General features: G+C 42.2%; 1 protein-coding gene across 4 annotated transcripts in view; it reads left to right on the top strand.

The window, feature by feature from the left end:
* The first annotated feature begins 1,054 nt into the window (after window positions 1–1,054).
* mettl22 (methyltransferase 22, Kin17 lysine) overlaps window positions 1,055–17,180 on the top strand; it is a 35,709-nt gene continuing 19,583 nt past the window's right edge. Inside the window, exons 1-3 of one of the 4 annotated variants that reach the window (XM_082530546.1) lie at window positions 1,072–1,234; window positions 2,298–2,450; window positions 2,998–3,172. In XM_082530546.1, the coding sequence (XP_082386672.1) occupies window positions 2,345–2,450; window positions 2,998–3,172 (281 nt within the window). In that variant the 5' untranslated portion in view covers window positions 1,072–1,234; window positions 2,298–2,344. The other 3 variants (XM_082530547.1, XM_082530548.1, XM_082530549.1) reach the window with 3 other exon arrangements.

The following is a 17,180-nucleotide window of genomic DNA, read 5'->3' as shown; positions in this document are numbered from 1 at the left end:
TTTTGAGTGATCGGACCGATTTTGGCCTTCATCGTGCATCGTGTAGTATACGTGGGGTAACGAGAAGTGATTAACACCTCACGACCAGCTCCCGATCATCAATCACTCGTGAGGGCGGAGCAGACGGAGCAGCACGGCTGTGCAGCGTGTGATCTGGACACAAGCGATGGAGGCACAACTTGTAGAACTTTGGAAAGCTCATCCGAGCCTTTTCGATGTGGCATCACAAAATTATCACGACCACAACAACCGTGAAAATAGTTGGATTTACATGCTGCTCAATCACAGCTGCCTGATCATGTTTTTCATTAGCAATTTAGCAAAGTTGATGGTGGTGGTGTGTCTGTGTGAGTGAAAGACAGAGAGAGCGCGACAGATTTTCTGTTATAACCTTCATGTTATGGACGCACAGTGTGAGCTCTCAGGTCGCATCAGAGCATCGGGCCGTATAGTGTGAGACCTGCATCGTGACCTACCAACTTCTAACCCCTGCGAGTCAATTGTGCAGTTTGAGCAGGAGCTGAATAACGTGACTGAAAAAAATCGCACAGTGTCTGCCCAGCTTTAGGTGTACTGTCGTCCGAGACTTGCACCGCAGTGTCGGCGTTTGTTCCCCTGTTGGCCATGCTTCTTGTTGTGGTCATCTGTTATCTTCCGGTATTTTCTCCCTAAGCGACCTTTCCTCGACCAATGAGATGAGCGGTAATCTGAATTGTCATACTCGAATTGTCATAAGTGTGCTGTCAGCTCATTGGTCACAAAGCAGGAGAGGGGCTGGGAATTATGTTTTCCAACAAAGCGTTAATTCCATTAAAAGTTATAGACTACTTTTGATTCTCACTGTATTACGGGACAAAGTGCGTCCCTTATTAGCTCAATAGGGGACGTGTACTTTTGTTTCGAAATACGGGACGATTCCGTATTTTAAGGGACGGTTGGCAACCCTAGTCTGCAGAGATCTGAGCAAGAACAAACGCCAACGACTGAGTGACAGGGACTCTGTGTGTGTGTGTGAATCATAGCAAACACTGAAAGGCATTTCTTGGACGCAGTAATGAGTTTTGTTTGCTACAAAATAATTTCCCCCTCAAAATGCAACATTTGTTCTTGCAACAATTATTTTACACGCACAAACAGAAACGACAGTATAGAAACAGCAGATGGCGCTGCAGGCGCGGGGGAGGGTTTCCATCCGGGTCAACTGTCGTGGCCGTTTAGCACAGCGTCGCTGCTGGTGAGTTAACGTCACCCCTCCCCATTTTTTTAAAAAATAAATAAAGTAAATGTATTTTAGATGTGCCGTGTCCAGACAGCAGGGATCCAGTTCTCGGGTTGAGCTCGCCTCTCAACAGCTGCTGTACGTGACGTCCTAATGTTATGCCCGTTTGTAGTCATCGGCAGGCCTCTTCATCACGTTTCTTTACGTGATCTCCATCTTTCCCAGTGTGACCGTGGGCAGCGTGGCCTGGTCCCCTCCACCTCAGCAGTCATGTGCCGCTGCTGGATGACGTATAAGCGTTAATGCTGTCAATGCAAAGCATTAAGTTTGAACCTCAGTCTCTCTGGTTCTGTTCACTCTGTGAGAAAGCTGCCTGTCAGTAGTGTCCACCCTCGGCTGCCGTGAGCATGCCAGCTACATTTGATTAGGTTTGAACGGCTGCTGTGGGGCTCGGCTCAGTGTTGCCAACTCCTCCGTAAGGAAAATCGCTATTGGCTGTCCAAAAAGTCGCTACTAGTCGCTAAATGACGTCATCACCTAATTTGTATAATTGGTCATGCTAATGTATTTGTAACCTACGCTGTTGGAGAGAGAAATAACATCGTGGAAGAGACAAAGTGAGTAAAAAACGTCCTAAATGCAGTTAGAATTTATTTAGAACTACAAATTAAATTTCTTTTAGCAATTATTGTTTTTTAATGTCACAATTCCAACCCTGATCCTCTATCCGGGTTTGGACCGGCAAAAGTGACATCATTTGCAGTTCGGACTCACAGATGTGAACATCTCCTGCAGCGGGGGGAGGACTATCCTCCGCCCGTGAGCGCTTTAGCACGGGTGAGGTGCCCACGGCAGCACCCGCTGCTTGTTGAGAGTAAGAGCAACACGCCCTTTCACATCAAAAAGTCGTCATAAATAAGTCTCCAAGAACACCAGAAAAAGTCGCCAGATTTGTCGCTAGTCGCTTTTTGGAAAAAAAAGTCACTAAGTTGGCAACACTGGCTCGGCTCAGTTTCCCTGTCCGAGTTAACCAGAGCCTGTTAACCCTGCTTTGTCTCTAAACTCGCGCTTCTTTCAGGTGAGCAGGTGACTGATCTTCAGTTCCAGCATTAGATTTGATCATCCATGCAGGAAATCAGTTTCCATCATGAGACTGTGCTGTCAGATGTTCACATGCTCCGTCCCGGTGGACGCCACCTTATGACACACCTCAACAACGTTGGTCAACCTGGTGTGTATAATGATGTCACTGTCACAGCGTCATAATACTGAAGCTGTAGGTTGTTGTGACTAAGAATACGTTTCCTGTTAAACTTTGTTTTTGTTCTCCCAGAAGTTTCAGCTCATTCTGATTTTTTATAATTAGTGAAAAACAATCACAAAAAGAAAACATGACAACTATTATGAAAGTGTTTGGAGTGATTTTAGTCAAACTGCCAGTCCTCAGTGGCAGTTCACTGTTCATTGTGCTTTATTTTTGCTGCTGTGTACAGAATCCGTTGTCCACAACGTGACAATGACCAAATCAGTGTTTTTAATATAATTATAGTATGTACATGTTTTAAATGACAAAAAGGTAAAGCATTACTCACTTGTTTGTGACATTTTTGTACTTGGTAATTGATCGAAGCTGCTAAGATGAAGACCTGAGCGAAATAAAATGTCAAAATTGTCATTTGAAAATTCAAATTCAAAACATGTCAAAATGCAAATCATCTGATTGTTAAACTTGTACTGAATATGTGTTTTTTCAGTATGTATACTTGTGTACTTTTCAGTCTTCATGTCTAGGTTTGTGATCCTGGCAGAAAGATGTGACGAGCCAGGGAGTGACTTAAAACATGAAAGTGAAACCAGCCAAACAGTCAAACAAGCCACTGAAGAACCTGATGGAGAGGACAGAAAAGTAGAGTCGCTCTTGGATTTCGATGGAGATCTTGACATAATACATCGGTATGCAAAAACATTTTCTCAGTCAACTATTAAAAGCTGCTGGTTTGCTTGGGAAGGGTGTCATACAGGTTAAGACCATCCATATACTATTTCAACCTCTTCAGATCGTTTGTTTTATTAATGTGTTCATTATCATTGTATAGAGTGCAGAAAATGTTACAAACCTAGTAGAGCAACTTCATCTTTACCTTAGAAATCGGTGTGCAGCGACAGATTCATAAGTTGTGTGGAAGAACACAAAACATTAAATTAATTAAATAAACATTAAATAATCAAACATTAAACTCAAACTCCGACCCATCTGCATATTACTGCTCAACTTGCTGCGTGGACTCGGTGGTGCTCCGGGGCATTGTCACTGTGGGCCCTGAATTCACTTTGTTGGGTTATGTGGAATGGGGGTGACTGCTGAGCCGGTTGTTTGCTGGCTTTCTCCTTCCAGGGATAGTCTTCTACCTCCTGACCCTCCCTATCCCCACTGTCTCATACAACACATCACTCAACATGTAAAGTGTGAGTGAGGGGGGGTCGTGGGTTGCGTAGGTTGTAGCGTGTAGGGCCATTCACGTGGCTGTGCTGGCTGCACTGCGCACTAACCCGCCCCTCCTTTTTAATTGCTCCGTAGTCATTACAGTTCAGCACACAGACTGAACGAGTCACCTGGATAAGTGAGGAAACTTTTCTCCCACTGAAAACTTTGTCTGTCTTTTGTTTTAATCCATTCATCATCATCATCAAACCAGAATGTCTGTATTACATAACAAAGGGAGAGTATATGGTCTGCAGTTCCAACTGAAATGCACAGAATGAGCTGTGTTTTTCTTTTTTGCTTCAGAAGGGCTGTCCTGGTTGACACGCCTCTGCAATGTTGCGTGGAGATCAGGGGCAGTACCTGTGGACTGGCAGACCGGGGTGGTGGTCCCCATCTTTAAGAAGGGGGACCGGAGGGTGTGTTCCAACTACAGGGGGATCACACTCCTCAGCCTCCCTGGGAAAGTCTATGCCAGGGTGCTGGAAAGGAGAGTTCGTCCGCTAGTCGAACCTCGGATACAGGAGGAACAATGCGGTTTTCGCGGAACACTGGACCAGCTCTTTATCCTCTCCAGGATACTTGAGGGTGCATGGGAGTTTGCCCAACCAGTCTACATGTGTTTTGTGGACTTGGAGAAGGCATTCGACCGTGTCCCTCGGGGTGTCCTGTGGGAGGTGTTGCGGCAGTATGGGGTGTCTGGCCCATTGCTACGGGCCATTCGATCCCTATACAACCGTTGCAAGAGCTTGGTTCGCATTGCCGGCAATAAGTCGGACTCGTTCCCGGTGGGTGATGGGCTCCGCCAGGGCTGCCCTTTGTCTCCGGTTCTGTTCATAATTTTTATGGACAGGATTTCTAGGCGCAGCCAAGTGGCGGAGGGCTTTCGCTTTGGTGGCCTCAGAATCTCATCTCTGATTTTTGCAGATGATGTGGTTTTGTTGGGTTCATCGGGTGAGGGCCTCCAGCTCGCACTGGAACGGTTCGCAGCCGAGTGTGAAGCAGCGGGAATGAGGATCAGCACCTCCAAATCTGAGGCCATGGTTCTCAGCCGGAAAAGGGTGGAGTGCCCACTCCGGGTCGGGGATGAGTTCCTGCCCCAAGTGGAGGAGTTCAAGTATCTCGGGGTCTTGTTCGCGAGTGATGGGAGAAGGGAGCCGGAGATCGACAGACGGATTGGGGCTGCAGCTGCAGTAATGCGGACGCTGCACCGGTCCGTCGTGGTGAAGAGGGAGCTGAGTGTAAAAGCGAAGCTCTCAATTTACCGGTCGATCTACGTCCCTACCCTCACCTATGGCCACGAGCTGTGGGTAGTGACCGAAAGAACGAGATCGCGGATACAAGCGGCAGAAATGAGCTTCCTCCGAAGGGTGGCTGGCCTCTCCCTTAGAGATAGGGTGAGAAGTTCGGGAGGGGCTCAGAGTAGAGCCGCTGCTGCTCCACATCGAAAGGAGCCAGCTGAGGTGGTTCGGGCATCTGACAAGGATGCCCCCTGGGCGCCTCCTGGGTGAGGTGTTCCAGGCATGTCCCACCGGGAGGAGGCCCCGGGGCAGACCCAGGACACGCTGGAGAGATTATATCTCTCGGCTGGCCTGGGAACGCCTTGGTGTTCCCCCGGATAAGCTGGAGGAGGTGGCTGGGGAGAGGGAGGTCTGGGCCTCTTTGCTTAGGCTGCTGCCCCCGCGACCCGGCCCCGGATAAAGCGGATGAAGATGGATGGATGGATGGCTTCAGAAGGACATTTTAGATATATTGTTCAAACCGTGTCAGCTCAATTTTTATAAATTTGGTGTAAGATGATATTCCTGTTTTGCCTTTCAGGAAATAGTTTGTTGGTGAAACAGTTTCTTTAAAAAAAATTATTCTTAGATTTCTTGACATCCTTTGGATTGACACTGTAGGCCTAGATGTTGATTTGCTGTTATATTTTTGTTAGAAATGCAAATTATTTGTGTAGTGCATCAGTGAAATATGATTTTGAAGGATTAAAAGTGTGTTTAGGAGAGTTGTTCATAATCTAATAATCACTAGCAACTATTAAAGCAGACCATATATTCTCTCAAACCACACTTTGCAGAACAAGGACCGACTCTTGAACATGATGTCCTTATTATTCCAGTTTATCTTCTGTGTGATGACAACTTGGAACACACAGTGGATTCCATCATACCAGTGTTTGTTTGTGGAAGTCTGCTGTGTTTGGTAGAACTTGGTGTTTTTAATAAAGACATTTCTGGGATCTCATTTCCCCCCCCAGTCTATCAAAGTAGTAGGCTTTGTTAAGAAAGAAGGGTCCAATCACACCATGCACTTCTAATGGTGTAGATTTTTACATACAACACACAAAAGTACACCCTGAGAGGTGTAGTGAATCCAGGTGTTTCAGTTGCTTCCATGGTGACAGGTGTATTAAATCAAGCACCGGGGCACGCAGACTGCTTCTACAAACATTCGTGAAAGAATAGATCACTCACAGGAGCTCAGTGAATTCTAGTGTGCTACCATAATAGGACGCTACCTGTGCAACAAGTCCAGTCAGGAAATTTCCTTGCTACTAAATGTTCTACAGTTAGCTGTTAGTGGTATTACAACAAATTCTTCATAAATGTTGGCCCTGAACTAGCAGCGGACATCCCGTGTCATAAAAATGAAAATATCAGTAATATAAAATCAAATCCCTTTTCACTGTTCCTCTCAGCTACAAATGAGCAAGAAGTAATAAATATCACATTAAAATGTAAAAGTAAGTCTTCAATGGATTATCATGACATAAATATGTCTGTAGTTAAACAGGTTATTCTGAATATTGTTAGTCCCTTAACATATATCTGTAATTTATCATTTCAGTCCGGTTGTTTTCCAAAAAAAATGAAAATTGCAAAAGTAATACCACTATATAAAAGTAATGACAAACACAGTTTTACCAATTATAGGCCTATTTCTCTACTGCCTCAATTCTCAAAAATTCTAGAAAAACTTTTTAATTCAAGATTAGAAAAATTCCTTGAAAAACATCAAATAATAAATGTTGGTCAGTATGGTTTCAGAACGCAAAGAACCACTTCAATGGCGATAATTGAGGCAGTAGAAGAAATTACTCATACACTGGATAAAAATAAATATGCAGTTGGTATTTTTGTTGATCTCAAAAAGGCCTTCGACACAATCAATCACTCAATTTTACTGGATAAATTGGAAAGATATGGTATTCGAGGGAAAGCTGGTAACTGGTTAAAAAGTTACCTAACGGGTCGGGAACAATATGTTAGCATAGGGCATTACCAGAGGTGGGACCAAGTCATTGTTTTGCAAGTCTCAAGTAAGTCTCAAGTCTTTATCCTCAAGTCTCAAGTCAAGTCTCAAGTAATGTCAGGCCAGTCAGAGTCGAGTCTCAAGTCACTGGTGTAAAAGTCCGAGTCAAGTCACAAGTCTGAAACTTTGAATTTCAAGTCCTTTCGAGTCTTTAAAAAAAACAAAACGAAAAAATAATGTTGCAGTTATGCTAAATGTAAATATTAGACCATGTAATTTTAAAATCTGTGTTTTTCTCAACACATGACAAAATAGTGAACTTAGAAAATATACACAAATTGTGAAATTGCACCTCTTTAAAATGCAGCTCAATTAAACCTAGCTCCAAGAATAATTTTCACCGACAGTTCTGAGATAAGCTGCATGTTATTCTTGGATGCGGTTGTAGGACCGGCTTTAAAATCGCATGACAAAAATATCATACACATTTAAAAAAAACTGTATCACCAACGTAGCCTGGAAAACATTTGCTAGTTAGATGAAGTCAGCTATCTCATCGTAGCATATTTATATGCATATTTATAATCATACGGTTCTTGGAGTGAGTGCATACACTCATGAAGTTTAGTAACTTCAGGTCACTGCAACAAGCCCAGGTACAGTTTACCGACGGATGGGTGCAGGACCTTGAAATGCACCGTGTAGAAAGTAAAGACCATCGTACGTATCATAAGTTTACCAGTCTCACAAATCGTCATCATAAATACACATTCGTTAACCGTTTATTAATAGGACCTTTGAGCTCAACGGTAATTAATTAGTAGTGGAAATAATTTCTGGTAGCATCACAGAAATGTAGCAGTGACAATAATATTGTATGCTGTAATCGTACTGGGCAATTAGTGATACAAAAAACCTGTTTTATCCTGTGAATAAAAGTATATGTTCTTGTCAATGTACCATAATAACAGAAGCGAAACGCAATATTGTGTCAGGACTATTCACTATTTATGCACAATAAATAAAGGAGCATAGCGCGACAATTTCTGTTCAGCGCCAGACTTGCTTGTAACCTATATCACTAATTATGTTATGAAAATGACGTATTAACTACAACAGCAGACTGACCTTCGTGTAAATGCTTGGAGCAGACTAACCTGTGAGCTGGAGTGTTCTGGGACGTTATATTTGGTCTTTGAATGGCTGCAATCCAGTCGCGTCTTTGTTACTTCGGAAACATGGCTTGAACAATTTCTCTTCAACGACGTAATCCGATAACAACCGATCTCTTTACCCGTCGGCTTCCCGTGGCTGTCATGCGACCGGCTATTGCAGTTAATAATACAACAGCTTCTTGACATTTTTGTGTTTCTTTTTATCGCTGTATAACTGATTTTAATTGAAAGCCTGCGTGCGCTAGTACCGCTTGCCACGAGTTCCCAGAATCCTTTGCGGTTCTACCCGAGAATGACGTCACATTTTCAATCTCTATATAATATGCATGTTAAATTTTATATTTGGGGTAAAATATCAAGTCTTTTCAAGTAAACAGGTTCAAGTCCAATTCAAGTCCCAAGTCATTGGTGTAAAAGTCCAAGTCAAGTCACAAGTCTGAGAACATTTTTTCAAGTCAAGTCTAAAGTCATAAAATTAATGACTCGAGTCTGACTCGAGTCCAAGTCATGTGACTCGAGTCCACACCTCTGGGCATTACCACTCAGAGAAACTTGGTATTACATGTGGTGTTCCCCAAGGGTCAGTGTTGGGACCAAAACTTTTCAATGTATACATAAATGATATTTTTGATGTTTCTCAAGTACTTAAACTCATACTGTTCGCAGATGACACCAACATATTTTTCAGTAGCGATAATTATACTGATCTTGTAATGACCGTAAACAGGGAGCTACAATTAATAAAAAAATGGATGGACATAAATAAATTATCATTAAATATAAATAAAACTAAAGCAATGTTTTTTGGTAATTTAAAATATAATATAGAATTACCAATTATCATTGAAGGTGTACCAATTGATAATGTGAGTGAAAACAAATTTTTGGGAGTTGTAATTGATAACAAAATTTCATGGAAACCCCACGTCAGACACATAAAAACCAAAATTTCCAGAAGCCTCGCAGTTTTGAACAAAGTGAAGCAATTCCTTGATAAAGATGCACTTCGTACTCTGTACTGTACCCTGGTTCTTCCATATCTTACATATTGTGTGGAAGTGTGGGGAAACACATATAAAAATACAACTAATCCATGAGTCACAGTACAGAAACGAGCACTGCGTATTATTCACAAGGCTGGTTATCTAGATCATACTCACAAATTCTTTCTTCAGGCAAAGTTACTTAAATTCCAGGATCTGGTTAATTACAATACATCCATAATTTTGTATAAAGCTTTTACTAAACTTTTACCGGCAAATTTACAAACTAGATTTGAAATTCGAGAAAAGGTTTATAATGTGAGAGGCTTTGGAGAATTCAAATTACCCAGAACTCGAACAACCCGTAAAGGCTTTTGTGTGTCTGTATGTGGTGTGAAAATCTGGAACAGTCTGAGTTTACAATTGAAACAATGCAAAAATATTCATAGATTTAAATTTCTCTACAAACAGTTGGTCTGGTCACAGTATACTCAATGATGGGTTTTAGTGTGCTCTGTAATGTCTGTTCTCTTACCATTGCTGGTATGGATTCCAAAAAAAAAAAAAAAAGTGTGCGTATGTATGTACATATATGTACATGTGTGTGTAGATATATATGTATGTATATGTATGTGTGTCTGTTACTTGTAGTTATTACTGCCTGTTACCTGTGGTAATGCAATTTATAATTCATATATTCTGTATTCAGTTATGAAGGCTCTAATTGTTGGTTGCAAGCTGCCGTTTAGATGCTTGTATCTGCCCGGGGCTGTTGATGGGTCTGTATGCAATGATGGGCGTAGCTGCGGGAAGTTTATTGTTTTTTTTGTTGATGAGTGAGTATAGGGGTGGGATTTAATAAGTTTTCTTCGTCCCACTCCTTTTTCAGGCAATTTTTGTTTTTTGTTTTGTGCATTTTATGTTCAATATAGGTATTTGTTGTGCCTGAAAATGAACAAATAAATGAAATGAAAGTGGAAGCGATCCGAAACAACTGCATCTCAACCACGAAGTGGTAGGCTTCGTAATCAGAGAGCAGGGCAGTGGGTGCTTGGCCATATTTTGCTCTTGGTTTGCCAACTTGCCAGAATTTACCGCTTCAGACATCCAAACTTCATGTGGCGTTTAGATTAGCTCGAGAAAAATGTGTGGAGTGGGTTTCCATGGCTGAGCAGCTGCATCTAAGCATTACATCATAAAGTCCATAAAGATATGGATGAGTGAGTTTGGTGTGGAAGAGCTTGACTGGTCTGCACTGACCTGACCTGAACCTGATACAACACCTTTGGGATGAATTAGAGTGGAGACTGTGAGGCTGGCCTGCTTACCCAACATCAGTGCTTTGTAAGGAAGCTTACCAGAATAAAACCTTACCAGAGGAGTCGAGGCTGTTAAAGCTGCAAAGGTTGGTTTGACAAAATATTAAACCCTGTGGATTAAGGATGGGATTGGGTTGTTTGTGAAGGATCAGTGACACAGAATGTGGCAGCCACAAGGTTAAGTCTGGATGGCCTACAAGCACATGTTAAGTGAGAATTTTTTCCCAGCTGCTGCTACTGTTTGCAGGAAGGCCTGTTGGCTCCTGTTGGCCCTTTTTGTCCACTGTTGTCTGTCATGTTCAGTCGGTTCCCTCCCACGTGTCACCGCTGACACTGGAGCCTCTCCCAGCATACTTGGGTATCTACTGGCAGCAATATGACGTCAAACGCAAAACATTTCTTTGTCACTTTGGAATGAATCGGATCGCTGCAATGGTTTTCAGAGTGAAGGACTTACATCTGATGCGATCTTGGAAAAACAAAGCAAACCAAAACTAAATTGCAGGATCCACTTTATCCTGAAAAATAAAAAAAATGTTGCTTTCTGGTGAAACTTGTGCCAATATGGTGTGGGGGCCACTTGGGAACTTCAGGTGGCATGCGTAGCTGCATTCACTGCTTCTTGCTTTAAAGGCTTACTGATGCTCACATGGTCTGAAATCAGACGTAGGAGTCACCTCGACCTTTCATTTCCCCCACATCAGATTTACTGGCTGCCCACAATTACTCCAGGATATCCCAGTTCTGGAGAGTCTGGTGTCAACTGGCAGTAATATTTTCTGTCAGACGGGTCCTAAACACCTCATTGCAATGTTTTACCCCTGGAATGTCAGTTTCTTCCCAGTGTCTGTATCGTTGCACTAATTTTAGCCATGGCCCCGATTGCTTTGTTCAGTTTTGGAAAGAGAAACATGTATTCTATGAAAACAGTTTTGTCCAGTCAGAATTAGGATGGATGGAAACTTGAGGCGACTGTTGTTGTGATTTGGTGCTATATAAACACAATGAGTTGAGTAGAATTACCCTGGCTGCACAGTTTCCTGCATCTCTGTACCATTTTTATCAAACCCCACTCATCAGCTCCCTCGGACCCTTGTGCTGTAAGATGTAGTGAGTTTGTTTCTATGTGATCAGATGTGTCTGTGTGTCGCTGTGCAAGCTTCACCAGTTCATCACAAACAGGAAACTCAGCAGTCTGTTGGAATCTCCACTCACACGCATACAGCACCGGATCAGGTTTAACCATCTGCAACATTTCGTTCACTCGTGTTAAATCAAGCAATCTCTCCCTGACATGATGGCAGTCAACTAGGTTACATGTCTAATCTTAACCCAACAAGCTGAAAGGACAGATGACAACAGAATGTTTCAAAGATCCATATAAAAGACTTCATGTAGTATTGTTCAATCATTAGAAAGCAGCTTACAATTTTATTACCCACTAAGTGTGTTAGGTTTGTAGCATAAACCTATTCGCTGGAACGTTAAGGACAATCTGCTACGCAGCAAAAGCAAGACTCAAGGCACCAAAGTTCTCTGGTTACTCATGCATGAGGGAGACCTGGCTGGAGCCAAGCGTCGTTCCACCACTTGACCTCTGTCAGACTCTCAGCCAGGTTTCCCCACAGCACTCCTTTTATTGTGGTTACATGAATATGCATAGGGTCATTAACATATAACATCTTACATAGGTATACATGTGAACAAAGAATACTGTGTGTGTGTGTGTGTGTGTGTGTGTGTGTGTGTGTGTGTGTGTGTGTGTGTGTGGGGACTGCTGATCAAAGGGTCAAACATCCTTGGTCAGGAAGAGGGTAGCCTCCCCCTCACCCTAGATGGTTCATCCTAGATAACACGGTGAGGAAGTCCTGCAGTTCATCTAAACAAAGAGCACTTAGACTAGAACAGACGCAACTACGTTAATCCTACCATAAAATAATAAGACACGGTATGACCTCTCATGCTCCCAAAGTGCTGTCTAATACACACAAAGTTTGCAGACTATCAAGGGTCAAAACCTCTACCAATCTACAACTAATTACAAAACTCTAAGCATATATAAGTAAATATTTCTAAGCATAAATGACAATCAACAATACAAATCTAACATTTCCCCCCTTTTTGACCTTTATGCCTGAAAAGTTCCCAGGTATGAATACCTCATGTCTGACAGTTTCAATGCAAACATTTTTATACTCAGCATATGTCAAATCACCCTAAATTACTGTAAAAGTTACACAGTTTAATAAATGTATTAGCAGTTACCCCATTCATTGAGCTCATCTCATGGCAAACTGCATCTTACGAGCAAACAAAGAAATTGTTAATTTAATAGTGAAACTAAGAAAGTAACATTTTCAAAAACATCTCAGCTTGGTGATGCTTCCTCCGGGTGTGCACATCACATGTCTCTCTGCAGAGTGGTTTAAGCTCTGCAGGGCGTCATGAATGTCTCTTCTAGTTGTTTCCATCACTGTCCATAGGACCAGAGTCCAAATGTATGTAGAATAGACATTCAAACATACTAGTTGGTTTTGTTGTTTGTCAACATGGGTCTCAGCTATTTCCAAAGCTGCAGACCTCTCAGCACTCTAGTTTTATGGCCTCTTACCAGCCCCCATCACCTGACTTCAGACCTTCGTCTTGTGAGGGGGATATTTATGACTCCTTAATTGTCCACGCTCTGCAGAAAAAGCTCTCTGTGGAAAGGGTGCTGGGTTCCGTCATCTTACTGCTGTTATGATCCCAGCAGCCTTCAGAGTGTCATCGTATGCACAGTACAGTGGCACAGCGTTAGGTGATGTTCATAGGAAACTGCTGTTATCACCACCATAGCTTCTGGTTCCTGTGCTTTCACAGAATCATGATGTCATCCTCGAACTCCTTCTGCGCTGTCGATGGAGCTTGGCACGCTCCCCTCATCCCACGAGTTTTCATGTTCCAACGCTGCTGAAGGTTTAAGGCAGAGCACGTCGTACACCTTAGTTGTCTTCCTCAGCGTCAATATTGAATCTTTCATTTTATTTAAAATCTCCTGGAAACTCAGTAGCACAGCTCTCTGTGTGATGTCTGCTGTGCTGAAGATGATCTCTGATCCTCCTGAAGCCTCTCTCCCATCTTGTGGACGATCCTCTCCTCTATTTTGCAGGCAGTTTCATGGTCCTTGCTGTGGCTCCAAGGTCTGATCTCATGATGGGCCCCAACCAGCTTGACCTTTGACCTCAACCACTGCCTGGCTGTCAGCTATGCCTGGAATGTTTCACGCTTCTCACTGGGCCTCTGAAGATTTCTCAGGAGATTACTGCTGCACCTGTATTCCCTTGCTAAGAAGAAAAACTTCTATTTGGAGAGCATGTCAACAATCATCAAACCACATTCTTTAGTTCAGTGAACTTCACTTATAGGCCATCAAAGCCTCATCTGAACATGGATGCACCACTTGCATAGGTTTAATATTTGTAAATAAAACGGCTAATCACACAAATCACTGCAACAATAATAGTAAACATTGTTTAATGTTAATCCTTGGACCCCTCCTCTTGACGCATGGACACACCCATGCGTCAACTCACCAAACCTGGAGTCCAGTCTTAAAGAAAAAGATTAGCTAGATCATATCCCAGGCAACATCAGGGCATCTCCTCCCCTGGAGCAGCACCACCCTGGACCCATAATCCTGCAATGAAAATGTTAGTGTGTTTTGCATATTAAGTTTGCTTAACACCTGGCTCTCCCAGGAGCCTGCATACACACCATCATGGCCTGGAAAACAAAATCTGGAAGTAAAATCAAACTTCATACCTGTAAACAATTGTATCATAAGGACAAGAAGCATTCAACATCAGCAAGACAAGTGTCATGTGCAGGTTTTCTCAAATCAGTAAACTACAATTATTTTCATAAGTCGCCTCAGACATGGATCATCCCATGTACTCAGGCAACATTAATGTAATCGGTGACTGCTCTTAAGCAAAGTCACTCCACTTATATATTACTATTATGGGTTCAAAAGTGGCCAGCAAATGAGCCCATAATAAACTATTCCATAAATACCGTAATCTCTTATTTGTTTTACCCATGTCACTTGTCCGCTTCAGCTGAATCTACTACAGCATTCTCAAAGAAACAAACATTAGCAAAACACATTGACTGTAGTCAGACAGAGGTCAGACACAGGTCAACAGGTTCCAGAGGTGCCATAAAAACACCATAAAGTCAACCCTAGCTGTGGAAAGAAGTAACACCAGTTCTCAACACAGGAAATTTCACACATGTTATTCACATTATCAAAGTAACCTTCACATTTTCCCATCAACACAATGCAACAGCATCACCACTCATAACCTGTAAACACAGTTTTCCTCACACATAAACCCAGAAATCCTGTAGTAGGAAAAAACATCAACCAGTTGTCCTGGTATAAATCGCATCATCAATTCACATGAAGAACTGGCATGCTGTAAGAAAAGAAAATGCAAATATTAGCGCTTGCGCAGGCGTATGCATACTTCGTCACAGATATCTCTGTGAGCAACTCAAGCCTATGAATAACACACCTGATAAATGCACAGACACAGAAAATGGCATTTAAAAGGTTAAATCATCATGCAACCTCGAGTGTTGCTGTCATCTTTCTGCTCCTGTAAAAGGAAACACATGGGTTCATCTGCACCTTTGTCAGGTGGGGGTTAGCTTCACACAATCATGTTCAGTCAGTCAGTCAGTTATTTTAAAATTCTTACTCATTCACTCAGTGGTTCCTTCTTTTGCTAATTGTGGAAATTATCATCGCATTCGTTTCCACGCTCAGCAAAACGACGTTATTTCAAAAAGAAAAATAATTTAGACTGGATTTCCTCGTTGAATCCTTTTTGGGGGGGACTCTCATTTCCTAATTGTCCCAAATAAGTGGCTTTCTCCTGAACCCATTTTAAATGTGGAGAAACTCACTTGCAACAATTTTCTTGACGACGTGTAACGCTTTTAATTCCCGACTTGCAGATCTGCTCAAAGAAAAGAAATTCACAAGCAAAAATCAGTGCTTGTTCAAAAATGAAAAATAAAAAATAACAGAGATTATCAAACCAAACTCTCAGTGCACTGTGAAAGTATCAAAATAAAAAGGCCTTGTTAAGTCATGACACAAGCTCCTCATCTCAGGAGGGTAAATCATACCATTAGCATGGTTTATCATACCATCATACTAATCGGCAGGCTCAACTTCACAACAAAAGAAAAATCATCAGCTAGATTCACTCCAAATCAACCATCAGCTGCACAACACACAACATAATCCTAATGTCTTATTAGCTATGAGTTTAATTACCAGGTCCGTGCTCTTCACTCATTTAGGCCACAGATCTATTTTATTCAATTTTCCTTTTCCCTTCATCATAAAACATGTGACATGCTGTCATGCACTTCACAAAACAGTCTGTTCTGACGTATTCAGAGTTGTGTATCTAAATACAGGATTCACTCGCACATCAAAGCAGGAAACTCAGTGTTTTAGAGTCTCCACTCAACACACAACAACTCCAACACATCTCATTCACTCGTGCTAGAATTCAGTCACCTTTCATTAATCTAAAACCGATCACTAATTTGCATATCAGCTATTAACCCACTAAGTTGACAGGACGACAGAAAAGCATGTTCAAAATAGTATCACAAAAGACAATTTCCCTCATACAGTAAATTACATGTGCTGCCTCAATCAAGCAGGAAGCTTCTCCCAATTTACCATTTTAACAACTAAATTTATTGTCTGATCACTGGTTGGTCAAACCAGGATCTTTTTTCCCACAAAAGTTAAACTGTTGTCCTGCAACCTGGAGAGTCAATTTTTTGCATTAGATAAATTCAGTATTTAATAACAAGTGTCTGCTAAATTGACACTATTTTAACACTGATGAAAGATAACAAGCTAATTTTCATTACATGTGTGTTTGTGTTATTAGGCAGGTCTAATGCAGGTCTGTGGAGCTGCATCTCCAGCAGAGCATGTTCTTAAAGCTGCCTTTCCTACACACTTCTCTGCTATTATTTAATCATTTCTTAACTAATGTGCTATGAGTCTTCATGAGTCATTTTGTGTTTGGAATTGTTAGTAGGGTTAATGCATGTTCTGCTTGTGTGTGTGTGATTTTGTATATGTTTCTATTTTCGCAATGTTTCAGACTCCGTCTCAATTTTCCAACTTAAGCAGTCAGTTTTGTTTTTCCCCAGGTTTGCTAACCCAAATTTTGATTTCCCACATTAAATAATTCCTATGTGTTCTCACCTAGTCTTCTCACTCTGTTGTCCTCTCACTCTGTTGTCCTCTCCCACTTCAACAGTCCAACAGCCGGCAGTTCTCCTTCAGCTTTGTCCTGTGTCCCACTGTCTCTTCTTGCCATTTTACTCCACAGGTGGCAAATGTCAAACTCCAACTGTTCAGTTCTCCTCAAACGTTTTCTTCACATGCACAGTGAAGTCACAGCCACTCTCACTATTGTCCTCTGATGCGGTTGACTTCGTGCTAGTGGCTGAAGTGCTGCTGCTGCTGCCTTCCTGGGCGACTTCTTAGCAGCTGCTGCCGGTTTCTTGGCTTTGGCCGCGGCGGGCTTCTTGGCTTTGCTCTCAGTAGCCTTGTTCATCTTGAAGGATCCGGAGGTCCTGGTGCCCTTGGTCTGCACCAGAGTGCCCTTCGCCACCAGGCTCTTGATGGCGGTCTTGACACGGGCCTTGTTCTTGTCCACATCGTAGCCT

This window comes from Aulonocara stuartgranti (genome assembly GCF_965226115.1).
Source record: "Aulonocara stuartgranti genome assembly, chromosome: 4".
Classification (NCBI taxonomy): domain Eukaryota; kingdom Metazoa; phylum Chordata; class Actinopteri; order Cichliformes; family Cichlidae; genus Aulonocara; species Aulonocara stuartgranti.
Note: the sequence above shows the minus strand (reverse complement) of the source record. Positions and strands in the feature narration are given on the sequence as shown.